The sequence below is a fragment of the Nipponia nippon genome, unplaced genomic scaffold, assembly GCF_047370975.1.
Source record: "Nipponia nippon isolate SJK-2023a ecotype South Korea unplaced genomic scaffold, ASM4737097v1 scaffold_6, whole genome shotgun sequence".
Taxonomy (NCBI): Eukaryota; Metazoa; Chordata; class Aves; order Pelecaniformes; family Threskiornithidae; genus Nipponia; species Nipponia nippon.
This window is the reverse complement of record NW_028262380.1, coordinates 81568791-81584031: the sequence shown is the minus strand read 5'-3', so window position 1 is coordinate 81584031 and position 15241 is coordinate 81568791. Positions and strand designations below refer to the sequence as shown.

General features: G+C 46.0%; 1 protein-coding gene across 3 annotated transcripts in view; it reads left to right on the top strand.

The window, feature by feature from the left end:
* Nucleotides 1-15241, top strand: part of SHROOM3 (shroom family member 3) — a 152911-nt gene that overhangs the window by 62001 nt on the left and 75669 nt on the right. The window contains exon 2 of one of the 3 annotated variants that reach the window (XM_087737210.1): nt 13110-13175. The exons of the other annotated variants lie outside the window; for them this stretch is intronic. Coding sequence (XP_087593336.1) covers nt 13174-13175 — 2 coding nt within the window. The 5' untranslated portion in view covers nt 13110-13173. The remainder of the gene's footprint in view (nt 1-13109; nt 13176-15241) is intronic. 3 annotated transcript variants of the gene reach the window in all.

The following is a 15241-nucleotide window of genomic DNA, read 5'->3' as shown; positions in this document are numbered from 1 at the left end:
TTTCTGGCAGTGACCATGGCTCTGAACCGTGCTCCCCTCAAGTGTTTTGGATGTGATGATGTCCCCTGCAGCAAAGAGGATGCCTCTGCCTCGGTCCAGCCTTCCTCACCTCGAGCCGTTATCCTGAAGGCTGCTGCCTCCTCCGTCCAGGGAGCAGGAAGATGCACAGCCCTGGTCTGGATCAGGCCCTACGGGGATGTTTTCTCTCTCGCTCTGATTCAGACCAGCGTGAGGATGCGGAAATCGGCAGCGTCCAGGACTGAGCCTCCAATTCACAAACCGCTTTCTCCCAGTGATTCAAACTCTCAGAAGATAAAAGTATTGAAATTGTCACGACTCAGTTGTGGGAAAACTCAGGGATGGAGAGGGATGGCGAAAGGCAGAGGGGGTGGGAGGACTGAATGTGGGCCCGCTGCTTGCATCCCAGCCCCGCGGCTTGGCGCAGGCACCTCGAGGAGAGAGGTCGGCAGGGCGTCGAGGGGGACAGGCCGCCCTGTGCCGAAGCCGCGGGGCCGGAGGTATGTGGGGAATGCGAATGGTATGCTTGAGTGGACAGCTTCAGAGCCAGGCGCGGGGATGGCTCTCGCTGCCATCTGTTGTGAACCCCGCAGGCCCATAGCAACAGCGTCTCAGGAATGGGGCTGCTTTTTTTTTTTTTCATAAAGAAATTCTTCCTTGCCCTCTTCCCCGCTCCTGCATACGCATACTCATGAATAAGCGGGAACGGGGCTGGGATTCCTGCTACAGAGTCATGCATGCTAAAGGAGAAAAGGGTCTTTTAGAGCTCAGCTTGTATTTGGTTTGGGGAGGCGTTTTCCTTTCTGAGCTGTGGCATTCTAGGAACATCAGCCGATGTGTGTAATTTATTGTTAATTGCCAAAATCTCGTTCTATACAAATCCATAGTGGATCTGTGTTTGCCATGAGGTATATTCAGTAAAGTCTGCAGTGGATGTGTAGCCACCCGGTTGTCCTTCTTGGTACAACAGAGACCACTTCTGCCTTATTATTACAGATGCCAAGGTTGTAACTGGTGTAAATAACCCCAGTGTATTGATTTGTTGTGCCTATCACTTTCCTCAGGCCCCAGAGCACTTCTCTTCTAGCTAAGGGGCTTTGCTGCCTAGTGAAGTGTTGGGACTGGATTCTCGGAGGTTACAGATAGCTCAGCAGCACTGGTGTTACTGAGAGATGCAAACTCTTATGCCAGGGAAGATTTTGCCACATAAAAACTCTGTCTCCTAAAGACAACAGTGTTGAGGCGGCATGCCACCAGGAAGGGTTAATGCTGAAAGAGCCTTTATTCAGGCAGCAGGGGCAGGAATTGTCTGTCCGTCTGTCTGAGTGAATGGTTTTACTCCTTCCTTTCTCCCTGAAATTCACTTTTGAAATGCAGACTTCTTTTCTCCCCACACCTTAACTTTTTTTTCCTGCTTTCAAGAAACTGTGGCCTCATTCCTGCAAATTGCTCAACCTCTTGCTTTGAGTCAGCAAAACAGATTGTCTTTAAGCAAGTGTTTTAATTCCTTTAAGACAAATAATTATACGTTGTAATTTTACATGAGAGTTTCAAGAGGTTTGAGGTGAGACATTCAGAAGTTAGGGCTATTTAACTTTTCCAAACAGTATATTGATTTCTTTAGTATTTCTATGCCTAACAGCCTGCAATAAATGCAGAAATTTGCAGAGAAGCCCCCATAGACAAGAGGGAGTCAGGGGACTGGCAAACCGAAACAGATCTCTCAGACGTTTCATGCCATTTGCGAAGAGATGTCATGCAAGAGGAGAGGGAAGGAGAAACAGCAGACACCCCCCGCCAGCGCTCAAGGCTGTGTTTGAAGCTGGGCACACGGCTATAGTGGCTTGATCACAGGGAGGAGGGTATAATTTCAGTGAAAGCTGATAGGTACATGGGGGAGATGAAACTCTCCCTCTTACAGGTAGGTATTATCGCTTGACAGCTGTCAGTTTGCAGTAGGTGATTTGCCTTCCTGTCATCCCTCTGAGAACTAGGTATATTTGCCTAAGGTTGTAGAGAAGGGTAAAAATCCTGCTTTCAAGTGCAGGTATCATTTAACCATGATAAGGCGGCAGGTAAAGCGTTTCTTCTGCAAGACGTCTGTGGAGAACAGGGAAGTAAAGTCTTTCTGGTCCTACCGAGATGGGAAAAACCAAGTCATTAAAATCTGATACCTACCTGCTTTTAATGAGAGAAACGTTGTTTGAAGAAATAATCTCAGCCCTATCACCACTGAATTATTTTGAGGAGCCATTAGCCTTTCACCTCCTCATATGTTTTTTCTTTTACTTTTGATCTCATTCAGGGAAAACGGCAATCCTTCTGCAACAAGAGATTTGGGCTTTAGCTTTAATCAGGAGCTTACTCAGTCATAACCATGCTCTTACAGCCTTTCCTTTCCAGTAAATGATCTGCCGAAGAACTAGGGGAGTAAGGCGTAGAAAACAATACTTGAAATCAAGCACTTCGTGTCTTTAGTCGTGCTTAATACTTCAGTGTGCCAGTATGGGTATTTTTATGGCTTCTGCAATGCTCCCTTCATCTTTAGTCTCTTCTTCCTCCCCAGAAACATTTTTTTCAGCAGTTGGGGACCATGATCTGTTAGTTGCCAGCTTGAACCACAGGCATGAGGCTGTTAGTATTTCTGGCCTCGCTGGAAAAAGCAAAGAACAAGAGCAAGCTGCGAATGGATGTTATGAGCTGCACTGAGTAGACACAAAATCTGACTCAATTTAACTATACCTTAGCATCAAGTTATGCCTTTCGTTTCTTTGGTTTGCTGTATTCTCTACTTGAAAGCTGTTGTAATGTAGAATAAGATCCTTCATCCATGCAGGGACGCTCCCGCAATCCCCCAGCTGTAAGGAAAAGAAGCAAAGATGGGTTGTTTTATTTTTGGACAGTGGGATCAGTAAAGGGAGGTTGTAGGTGACTGAGCGCTATTAAGGCTCAGTCTCATTCTGTCTCTTCAGTGTTTATTACAGAGTTTTGTACTTTGCACCATTCGGAAGAACGTTTTAAAATGAAACCAGAAATGCAGGCTTGATTCTTTACTGAGACAGAGTGCTATTGCCAGTTTATGTGACATACAATACTTGCTTTAAAGCTCCCGCTCCTGACCCAGGAGATTTGTGAAGTTATCTGCTTTTCAAGCTTCTAGCTCGCATGATTCAAAGCCTAAAAGACAAGTCAAAATTCTGCGTATACTAGTTGTGACAAGTAGATGACTTTTAACCTGCTCATGTGATTTTGGGGGCCTGTTCATGCTTTTACACAGTTGGAGCGTAATACCTCAGCATAATGCAAGGGGCAGAGACTTTTTGTGATATTCAGGTTTCTCCTGCCTGTAAAGATCACTTGTTCCCATCAGGGCTCCTGGCGCCGCGTGACCCCTGAAGATCCCAGCCCATGGCGTCAAGAGAGCATCCATTCATCTCCCAGTTTTGCGTGAGGCTGCTCCAGCAGAAATCTGTCTTTTTGCAATAGTACAGCAACATTTATCATTGCCTTATAATAACTTCTTTGGGGATGGGGGAGGAAGGAAAACGAATCGTTTCCTTTGGCATCATTTCATTATCCTCTTCCACCCTGAAAAGCATCAAAACTTCGAGAGTGGAGAGGAGAAATGTCTGCAGAAGAACAACTGTCCAGTGAAGCCCCCTGTTGAAGGGGGGGTTCTCCCTCGTTGTCAGTCTGTCTTTCTTCATACGGCAAGGAGCTGGCCACAGAAGTCCTTAAATCTTGAGGAACTTTAAAGCCTCCGATCTGCTCAGTTCTAGGAACAGCTACTGATTGATTCAAGGAAGAGGCTATGGAAGTTGCCTGTTCCTTGCACCTGACCTCCCCAGAAATGTTTCTCAATTCCTAGCTTCATAAGGCGTCATGTAATACTGGACTATCCTACTGATTCCCCCAATTTGAGATCTTGCTTCAGCCAGTGGCTGGTAGAGGAGGTTCAGAAAACAGCCCCTTAACCCACCTACTTGGAAAAAACCCTTGTGACAGGTGATTCCACGGGGAGGCTGGCTCCAGGGTAGGAGAACTGCTGGTCCCAACTTCCAAGTCTTTCCTCGCTGATGCAGCTGGAGGTGGTGGGGACCATGACGATGACCAAGCCTGCGTTAGTCTTCCTCTAGCAGCCTGGTCCCATCCAAGAGTTTACCCACCATCTGTATTTAAATGCAGACACAGTGCCTCTAGCTTGAGATGAGAAGACGAGCTGTCTGCATCCTCTGTCTCATGTGGCCCAGGAGTCCATTTCTCTATATAAAATTTAGCTGCTGTTGTTGCTGTTCCTGCACCACAGCAGCTCTCCAGAATCCTTAATGTTCTTGAATATTTTCTGCCTCAGCCCCGACATGTGGTATTAGGTGGTCTTCGATGCTGATTTTTTTCCCTTGCATTTGTTTAATTCAGACTGGGATCTGTTTTCGTTCCAGCCTGGTTTTATTTCAAAAGTTATCCATCATCAGTACAGGAAGAAAGTTTCTTTGCTAAAGACAAATGAGTGAGAAGAATGGGAATTATAAATGAGATAAAATATATATACATTTACTTCAGTGCTGCTTGTCCATATTTCTTTATTTCTTCTTCTTCCTTTTATCTATGGATATCAAAAAGCAAAAAAATGCCAAGAATGTCAGATCCCATTGAAGTCATACTGACGGTATCTTCAGAGCAATCCACGGCAAGAGCTGTATTGCCCATATATCTTCAAGCAGAAAATTGTACATCATCTCGGACAATGCATGGCATTACAGGCCTACATAAGGGCCACATTGCGGTCACGGTGGGAACCATCACTCGAGTCCCCTGGTTTGTTTGTGTGCACAAGAATCATGCTTATAATATTGCTGTAACATAGCACTTTGCATCTAATTTAAGCAATACTGGGGCTTTTGTTTGTCTTACAAGGTCTAACCTAAAGACAAAAGACGTAGTCCGGCCTGAAGCTTATGAGACATTACCAGACATTCATGTTCACACATACACGCTCCGTCAGAGGAATTTATGGCCATTACGATGTTCTCTAATGAGTACAAAATGAGACCGTTACATATTCACTTAATTAGTTTGACAGATTTTCATTTAAATATAAAAAGACTTCTAGTCTTTAGAGAACAAAAGGAGGGCTTTGTTTCCAGTGCAGTTTTTGACTCTGCTTTGCTGGAGCAGGAGGTTGGGGGTGACAACTGAAGGGAGACGATTTAGTGTGAATAATTCTCATCTTTTGATTTCACGTTGCCATTTCTTTGCTGCTTTTCCAGTTCCCCTGGAGCACCTTGAGGAGAGCAGTGTGATGTGGCCCTTTCAGCTGCAGCCGGGAAAGCCCGAGTGAGAACTTGGCTTTTCCAAAGCATGATGGATGCTTTGAGATTTGGGGGGGCGGGGGGGACTCTAAGAATATTAGAGAGCTTCTGTGAGCCCCAAGTGAACTTCAGTCTCCATTAGGTCACTCTGTCTCACTATTGGTCTAGTTCTTTGGCCTAACTTATGTCCCATAGTATCAATGTAGGTGACTCCTGCTTTAATAGAAGTTGGGAACTGGCATTATAAGCTTGCTTGCAGTTTTATTATGCCTTTTTAACAGCGCCGTGCATTACAAAGAGTTCCAGAGTGCAGCACAAGCCTTGACACACAGCAGACAAGTAATGCTGGGACTTGATCTTTGTGGGAGCCCATTCATTTGTGCTCTTCAATTGAAAATGTTTTCTCGAATGCCTGCTTTTGAAGATTGACTGTGATTCCATGTCTCATAGGATGAAGTGGGAGAGAGCACCACGCTCTGGTTTCTTTGTGTCCTGGAGCGAGTGGTGTATCGGTGTGGGCCCTGGAGCTCATAAGCCCTTTTCTCATCTTTTTAGCTGTCCCTTGAGAGCATAAAAAACAGCAAGGTGAAGTTGCTGCGGGCTCACGACTGTCACTGTAACGTATGCTAGCCTGGACTCTTCTCAAGCCTTTCCAAAAAACCTCATGCTTACCTGCCATAAGCTTAGTGGCACGGAGTAGTCTCCAGTGTCCTTATCCATGCATCTAGGCATCTCCTAGGCAGGAGATCATCTGAAGGTGTGTTAGCGATACAAACTGTCACACTTGAAGTTACCCACATGCCATAGGAGCAGGAAACATTTAGAGAAAATGGGCTGCAAAACCAGCTGCTGTCCGCGTGGAAAAATGTTGATGTGCAGCCTGAGGCAGGACAGCTCTCTGAGCGCTCAGCAGCAGTGGGTCTCTCCACCCATTTTTTCTGGTCTGGACTTAGCAAAGAAAGTGCCTAATCCTTGCATTGTGGACTTGCAGATTTCCCCTTTGTCTCTCACTTACGTGCAGGCATGATAGCATGAAAAGAGGCAGATAGCTGCCCAGACACACCCAGCTTTCTGCTTTTTATGGTATTTTCTTAATAGCTCTGGCAGTCCAAATTCATCTGGGGTGGAAAGCCCCTTTGATCATATGACTACAGATTTCTGTAGGCTGAGCGAGCAGTTCTGGCCGGCAAAACCTGCTCGCAAAAGTGTCCGTTCGAATTTCAGAAACACAGGAGCTGCGCAGTAGCGTCTTTAAGCCTCCTTCGTAGCGTGATTGCGCTCCGTATGATATATTTCCATAAGGGTCAGTAGGACCGTGTGGGGTAAGGAGCACAGCAGGTTCTACCCTAGCAGTGTGTCTCCTGCACAGGAGGCGCGTTTGGGCTGGAGAGAAAATAACGCGGTGCATACATGCAAACATGTGAGTGAGAGCAGCCTGAGAGAGAGAGAGCAAGCCACAAGGAGCTCACAAAAACTGCTGCTCTGGAAGCCTCATCTTTCCAATACGCTGAGGAAGATATTAGCAAGAGGAGGTTACTCTCATAACTCCAAGGAATCGTTTGAGATCGGTGTAGGCTAAGAGTAAATGGTCCCTTTCTATTGTGCCACATTTCTATGTGGGGACAAATTTGTTTGTGGAATTGCTTCATTGAAGAGGTGAGCCTAGCCTCAGGAAATTACACAGTTTGTGGCACATTATTTAGCAAAAATATAAAGCATGATCCCAGGTACCATCTGTTCTTTGTCCAGAGGGAAGCTGAAGGAATGTGTCCTTGCTCCTCAAGCTGTCAGGCTACGTCAGATACTGCAGGGGATGTTGATGGGAATACAATGACATTGATTAGAGATTTTTTCACCTTAATAACTTTAACCACCTGGAACAACATCAGCTTTGCCACTGAAGCCAGGCAGCGTACGACCGTGGCTCTCTAACGCTTGTCACAGGCATCTCCTCGGTGTGCTCACCGCAGGCAGTGGCACCCTAAGGCATCTTCTCCATCTGCGCTGAACCTTCCTATCTTCATAGGGGAGCCCAGGTGACGAATAGCAGGTTTTGTGATACCTTGGATGTTATCATGGGGCACCTTCGGATAACACTTAGCACCTCCTTTCCCAAGTTCCTTGCTGGTTTTTGTCTCTTCCCGACATAGCAACTAGTTAATCTTAAACAACCTGGGGCTGGCCCTGGCCCCGAATCATGTCTTCACTGAATTTGCACAACAGAGACCTTCGAAAATACAAACGATTTTGAAGGTTAATAGTATTTTAGCAACATATGAATGACCCTTTCTAATACGATCAGTGTTCCTTTTAACCTAGTGTTTTGTCCCTAGTGTCGCTTAACAAAGGGAGCTTCAGAGTACATCGAATTGGCTCCTTTCAGTAATGTACCTGGCAAACAGTACGCCCTGGAGACTGATTCTTTGAGTCTTATTTCAGTCTTGCATTTTTTAGGATTTTTTCCCAATATCATCCTGCAGCAGCAAGTTCTGTTTCTCGGATACGTGGGGATCAGAGAAAAAGAGGTGCGCCGTTTTTTTATTTTAGTTATAGTGATTTCTCTTTGGAAAGGTTAGCAACAGCTATACCAGCTTGCTCTGTACCTTTTTCCACACCTTTTTTACATCTCTTCCGTCTGCAGTCATTTGTCCTTCAGTTTATTCATCTTTTGGTATTCCATGTGCTCTATTGACATCACTTCAGCTGTGTTTTTTGTTCCTAAATCGGTTGGGATATGCAGCTTTTTCAGTAATTCATAAAGGAATACTTGCTTAATTTCACTTCTGTTTTTCGGAGGGGACATGTTGGCCTGGTCGTCTCTGCGTGATAAGCGCTAAACATAACAATTTCCAAGGACATTTCTGTACTGACTAGCAGGAATTCTTAAAAGTCAACGTGAGGTGTCCCCCAAAGACCCATGTGTGCATCCAGCACATCCAAACCAAAACTCCTTGGATTATGGTAAATTTGGATTGCTTTAGGCTGGGATTACCCACCTCAGATCTGCCATCTAGTACAACGGGTCAGTGTCCTTAAACCATTTAAATGCCATCTGTGGGGCCACTCACCTTTGTGTAACCAGCCGACGTCCTTGTCAGAGCTGACACAGTTTGTTGCTGCACAGGGGTTACATTCAGGACTAAGTGCACAGCTATTTTATTTACACGTCTAAGTGCCTCTTGGTTGATGCTGGTAAATTCATGGACGCTTGAGGTTCCCTGTGACATTTTAAAAAACAGCTTTTGTGCTAGAAGATCTTGCGCAGAATAGACACTGGCTCATCCCACACCTCCCTTTAACCGTTTGGACCTCGTGGCCCAGTTGTCCTTTGGTTTACTATGAAATGTCCCATCCCAGGACGTGCCTCCCATATATTGTGTCCAACTGAGAGCAGGAAAAGTTTTGTTCACGGGTCATGCGTGCCCACGCTCTGGAAGCACAGCTGCGAAATTTATAGACAGCACAAGGCATTTCGCCACTTCCATGTGCTAAAACCTCCGAAGTGCCTGGTGTTTCTCCTCAGCTGTTAGCATACCTGAGAAGCCCCCCTGCCTTCCTGGAGATTGCCAGGTTGGCTGCTAATGTCAGGTAAGAACTGACCTTTTCCCCAACTGAATACGAACACAGCACTTTTCATGTTTCGTCCAGGATCCAGGTGCTTTTATTCCATGTTGTTTAGCTCTATCTCCTTGCCTGGCATAGGCTTTTTAAAATGATCTAATGAAAAGGAGTTTGGGCCTAATGATGAATTAGTGCTATTGGAGTTTGAACTGCTCTTGTTTTTCAAGTTATTCTTATCAGAGAGGCTGTGCTTCTGGAAGAAGAACAGCGGCTGCTCCTTTTAGTAAAGCTGACAAAGCAGGAAATGATCGGCCAGCCCTTCACAAAACCATAACTGAACATTTACTTTGAGCCACAGTGGGAGAGACCCAGACTCATAAATCAACCTGTTAAGCCTTCAGACAGGAGTTTTTGGAACCTCCTAGGCATTTCTTTTTTCTTTTTTCTGCTGCTGCTGCGAAGTCTTTTAAGGGCACAAGCTTCATGATATCATTAAGGACAAGAGCAAGTGATGTTGCTCCAGGCCTGGAGTCAAGGCAGCGAGGGACCTTACCCCTCTAGAAACAAATCCCAGCAACTTCAGCTCTGCCTAAGAAGGTACATTGAAGGAATCAGACCCTCTCAGAGCTGAATAAATGATTTCAGAACAAACAGATGCATTGAATGAATGTGGCCTTTCCTCCCCTCCGTTTAAGAACATCAAAGCAGATGCTGATACTTCATAAAATTATCTCTTTTTTAAGGACTCTTGATTAATACTCTTGACTAACCTTTTTCAGACCATGACTGTTTTCCAGGAGCAACTAGCGGAGGTAGCAGTGTGCAGTGTACGTAGCCAGAGGTGTTGGCTGCGGTGTGTGTCCCAGGAGCCTAGCTTCGGTTGTGGTGTAGGACACAGCCTCTTAGATCTCTGCGTGCTGCTGCTTCAGCTTCTTAAAGAGACAAGGGACGATGACTTTGTCCCATTTTGCTTCCTGGATTGCTAGCAAGGTGCGTACGGAGATGTCGGGAACTGTCCCCCCTCTGCCAGTGTCTTTGAAGAGGGTCCCTCTGTGACCCAGGTCTCCCTAGCGCTACTCGTGCGGCCGGGAGCTCCGTGCTGCCTTTTAGCGCAGGGTCTGAAGGTTAAGCCTGGCCAGAGTGAGCGGCTGAGGGGAAAGCGTCTATTGTCTTTTTGCCGTTCGATTCTACACCGCGGAGGGCAGGAGGCATTTTGGTGTCTCTGAAATTGAGCCCTTCAGTAAGACCTGTGTGCGGTCTTAGTACACATGCGTATCTGGTGCCCTGCAAAGAGACAGCAAGCCTTCATGTGCATGTTTAGGGGCAAAGAAAAATACAAACCATCAGCATTTAACAACATTTACGAGTAAGGCAGCTAGTGTTATTCTTCACTGTTTACCCAGCCCTAATCCCCTTGTAAGCTTAAGGAAGGAATAATTAACCAAGACCTACTTCTAAAAAATCAGCAGCATACCTCTTTCCCCCTAGAAAACATTAAAATAAAGGCCTGTAGTTACATTGTGTAAAGTCTGATTACTAGGTGTACGATTTCAGACTCTTGTTGGATTGCTATAATGATGGGTAACTGTTTCCTCTTGGGGCAATTTTGTGCAACTTGGTGTTTTGCTTTGTGCCGGCATCGGCTAGACGCAAAGAGACGGTGCACAGGCAGCTTAGCCATGCAAAGATATGCCACTGGGCTGGTCCTCCTGTAGCAAATGGGATGGAAATCTTGTGACCTAGAGTAAAATGCTGGTCAGCATTCTTCCTTTTGTCCCACATTTTTCATCAAAATAATGTAGGAGCTTAGCACTCAGGGAAAGCACTAGCCTGATGGTCTTTGTCAGATTGTGTGAAACTGCTGAGGGAGAAATATAAACGGTGGCTCCTCAAGAAAGAGGAAGGTCTATAAAAAATCCCATCACTCCCCAGGCAACTTCCATTACTCTGAAAGGAACCCACTGCTCAGAAAAGCAATTGCTTAGTACATAAACAGGCCTTTGATGATAAATGGGCCCTAGAGTTGCAGAGAAACCTATCTCTTACCCAGCAAGCTGGCTGGCCTGCACACCGACAGTCTCTTTCTCCCCATGGAACACGTCTTATATCAGCCTGAATTTTTCAGCAATGTGTTACTGACTCCTCTCTGTTTAGGCTGGAGCACCTGCAGAGCTGAAGGGACGGTCGGGTCTCTGTGCCCTCTGCGCTTGCAGGGCTGGCTGGTAGGAAAGCAGTAGAATAGGAACCAGATTGTCGCTGCTGAGCAGAACAGTTTTCTCCTTTATTTGGAGGCGTCAGGGAGAGATGAGCTCAATTATTAGGGGGCCGGGATGCCTGGGTTTCATTTCTGCCTGTGCCACATATTCACTGTTAGAAGAGAGGTAAGATGTTTACTTGTCTGTATTTGCATTTCTCTGTCTGGGCAGTGTGTGTGACAGTCCTTCCTAAGGTGAGGGATGTTATGAGGCTTAATTGCCATGTGCAAAGCACTTTGCAAAACACATTGCACCGCTGTGGCAGTGCAATTAATGGCAATTAAAAGGAAAAAAAATAAGGTCTTTCTCTCTAATTTTCAGAGGAATGTCTTTGTACTTTGACTTGGTTGCTGTAACCACAGCCCAGGAGATTTTCTGGCTAAGTAGATGGTGAGAACTGCTGCTTAGCAAAAGAAAAATATCGCCTTCCTCAGCCTCAGTCATCCAAGCTAAAAAGAGAAAGAGATTCTTCATCGTTCTCCCTCCCATCCAGCCTGTGGGAGTCCCCAAGTCTATTCAGCCCCAGTTACAGCGAAGGGCATGCAGGACTTCCCACATGGTGAGAAGTAGTGTTCGAACTTCATGTAGCTGGAAGGATGCCATGATTGCCACGCCAGGCAGGTAGCTGTCATGTCTCTCCAGTGCTTGGAAGATGGGGGCTCTGGTCACAGAGGCCCTTCGCCTTTCTGCTTCCCCTCTTCCCCATCACCTAACTAGTCCTTCTGTCCTGGTGGAGGGGCTGGCACCATCAGCACTACAAACCTGGCTTGTACTTCCAGTACCTCTGAAAGTATGCATAATAAACAGAGCACCCCAGGTCCCTGTAGCTCTCCAAAATTGTTAGAATCTATAGGATTTCACAAGTGAAGCTGACACTGTCTGTAGTCTGCTCCTTGCCGTCCCAGTAGGTCATGATATTGGCTGAAAGTCTTGCCTCTTAACGCAGGATGTCTGCTGAAAATCACTTTTACGCTTATAATTCTGGCATTTCCCTACTCCTGAGGATTCTGCAGTGCTTCAGCTCTCGCAGGGTTCACCAGAAACGAAGAACACGTGACAAGGCACAGGAGGTACCATAAAACAGTTCTGTCACACGGGCGAAGCCAGGAAAACGCAGCTTTGTACCTTCCTTTACGTATATCTTTGCTTGTTTGAAGTTGAAGATAAATCATAAGCCACAGGGCTGGAAGCCATTTTACAGCTCATGGTGTGGGAATGGGTGTGTGTGGGTGTGGGCACACTCATTGCTTCAGAGTAAACCGAAAGTAAGCCATATTTGTTTTGCGCACTCGTTTCAGAGAACTGTGCTGGGAAAGAAACGGTGAGGAACACCAGGGAGTTTGGTTTTGCTCTGCAAATTGCCCGTATGTCTTTTGGGGTATTTTGTTCGTTACGTGGTTTACACACATAACTGCAGCTAGTCGCTAAAAGCAGGTTGCAGGTAAGACTTGCCCTTCGATGGAAGTAGTGAAGCAAGAGCCTCTTCTCCTACACGTGCTGTTTAAGGAGGCAGCAGTAAGTGCTGGGCTGACCCTGTGAGTTGCCGTGCAGACTGATCAGAACTGAACAGCCTGAGCACCTAATGGATCTGTGACACTGAGTTGGAACAGCTCTTGTAAACAGGTTTTCCTGTAATGTATTTGTAACTCCCAGCCTCTCCTAAGGGTGTTTCTACGTCTGTACATCCCCTGTGCGCACCTACGTGATGCAGCGCCACACGATGACATTGCTACAGAGCGCATCCAGCCTGCAATGTGTCTGGGCCACCAGGAAACCACCAGCGGTTTCTTCCGAGGGCTTTTGCCTCACTGACAAGGACAAATACTAGAGGAAAAGAAAGAGAAAAAACAAAGGGATGGACTGGGAAATGTGGAAAATTCACAATGGACGAAGTGGCCGCAAAAACGCCGCCATGTATGTCTCAGCACAGTTTCCATTGCTAAGGCCTCTTCTCCTCCTTCTGCAGGTTTACATGGGCACCCCCTCCCCTCATGACCGCAGTGGGACTAATCAGACAATAAGGACTTCTCATGTGAGTAAAAGCTTGCAGGCCTCAGCTGCCAAGTGTTGGCCATAGTCACGTTTGTTCTTCCCAGCATTGATCGCACCCTGGGAGATGCGCAGAGGAGTATTTTCCAGAGCCCTGAACTTTCTAGCAGCAGTCGCAAGGTTAATTTGAGCTGTTTTACGACCTTCTGACCCACAACATGCTCTGGGGTGAAAGGTGCTTTGTTCCTTGTCCCAGTTTTGTCTGAGCCTCTGAGGAACGGACAGTCTGAGGAGCTAATGTGCTGCCCAGATAATGGAGAAAGGTCCAGCAATGTCAGCTTTACTTGGCGTCAATGTCTCATCCTGAGTTTCTCTTTTAGCAGGTGGTAGGGTGGAGCAACTCCTTTGCAATGTCCTATATCTTTTTTTTTATAAATAGCTTGGTCAACTTCACGACCTGGTTCCTATCCAGTGGATGCTTCGGATCAGGTCCAGTTCTGCAATGCTTTGTTGAAAAGAGGTAGCTGAAATGAGTGGATTAAGACAAAACATTTTTCAAATAACCGGACAATCCCCTGCCTGTGAGCTGGAGGCAGTAAGGTGTGCTGGATACAGCACTGGCCTTGGAATCGGGACGCTGGCTTCCAGTTATTGCTGGTTGTTATCTACATGGTTGTATCTCCTAGGAGCCCTGCTCGTGGGTTAGGAACCAACAGTGCTTGCTGCCATAAAAGCGGAGCAAAAGGCAGAGACGGGCCCTCAGGCAGCAGCAATCTCCAAGTATGCCCCGTGATATCAGGGAGGCCTCATCAGCCCGAAGGGCGTTACGGCCATCATTGCAGCACCGCAACCTTCCGGGCTGATTCAGCAGGTCGCGGTTGTTTGTGACAGAGGTGTGTTGCCTGTGAAGTTACAGAGTGGAGTTATTTGGCCCAAATACATTCATTTTATTAGTGACATTTGGTGTGAAGGTTTTATGTTTGAAAAGCACGGAGTGGCATAGCAGTGTGGCTGGTCTGAGAGCTGCTTTGAAAGAGGCCTTTGCAGTCTTGAACGGTTCAAGAGATTTGTTGTGTGACATAGATGAGTTTTACCAAATGCTTTCCATCCTCTGTAAGACTCTTCTTCTTGTTTCTCTTTCATGATAAGCAAATGCGATGTTGGAATGTTTTTGTGATGATTGTACTTTTCATGTCATTTCCAAAGAACTAATTCACAAATAAATGAAGAGAAGCCATTTTAATAACCTCATTAAGTAGGAATGCAGCTCTTTCTGAATGTAGGGTATCACTTGTGTGTATGTGAGGTTAGTTCTCAAAGCAACACTCAATAGCAGAAAGTCTTGTGGTTTCTTTCTTATGCATTTATGCACTGAGCTGCGTTCTCTTAATCCCATCTGCATCAACAGATTGGTGTTATGGAAAACCAGTAATTTCTTTTGAGAAATCGTTCCCAGCAGCAGGACATGAAACAGCACTAGCTGTAACTGAGAACAGTTCTGAAAATTGACCTGTTGCAAAGTGCGCTGTTTGGTGGCAAACAGCAGCAGCTACGGTTCTGTACTCGTCAGAGGTGGTGTAACTGATCCTCGCAGCCTTCCTCGGCTCTGCAGTGATTATTCGTCTTTCCATTAGGTTCAGATATGCGAGACCCCATTCCACTCCCAGCTCTGCCACTCATCTCCAGGGTGGCACTGGATTTGTGGTTTACCTTTTCCTAAAGAAAAGACTTAAGAGCTAAGCATTATTTTTTCATAGTTAAGGTGTACGTAAGAGGATCTCAGTTTCATTTCAAAGTCATTAAAATATTTTCTGTTGTGGAACTTAACAGGCAGACATCTTTCATCTGACTTATCCCTGGGGGGACCGGGGGGGCTTATGAGAGTTTGTAACAAATGGCTTTTTTAAAGAATGAATAAGGGTTCGTAGTTACCATAAGCTGCCTAAGAATTCTGAAGGATCTTATCTTTTTAATGAAAATTACTCCCGTGTAAACCTTATGCCAGCTCTGAGTTCATGCTGTCACATTTCAGGTTCCTTACCCACGTTTGCTCTTAGGGGCTAGCGTTCAAAGATGCATTCACCAAGGATAAAGTTTGCTTGATGAGAA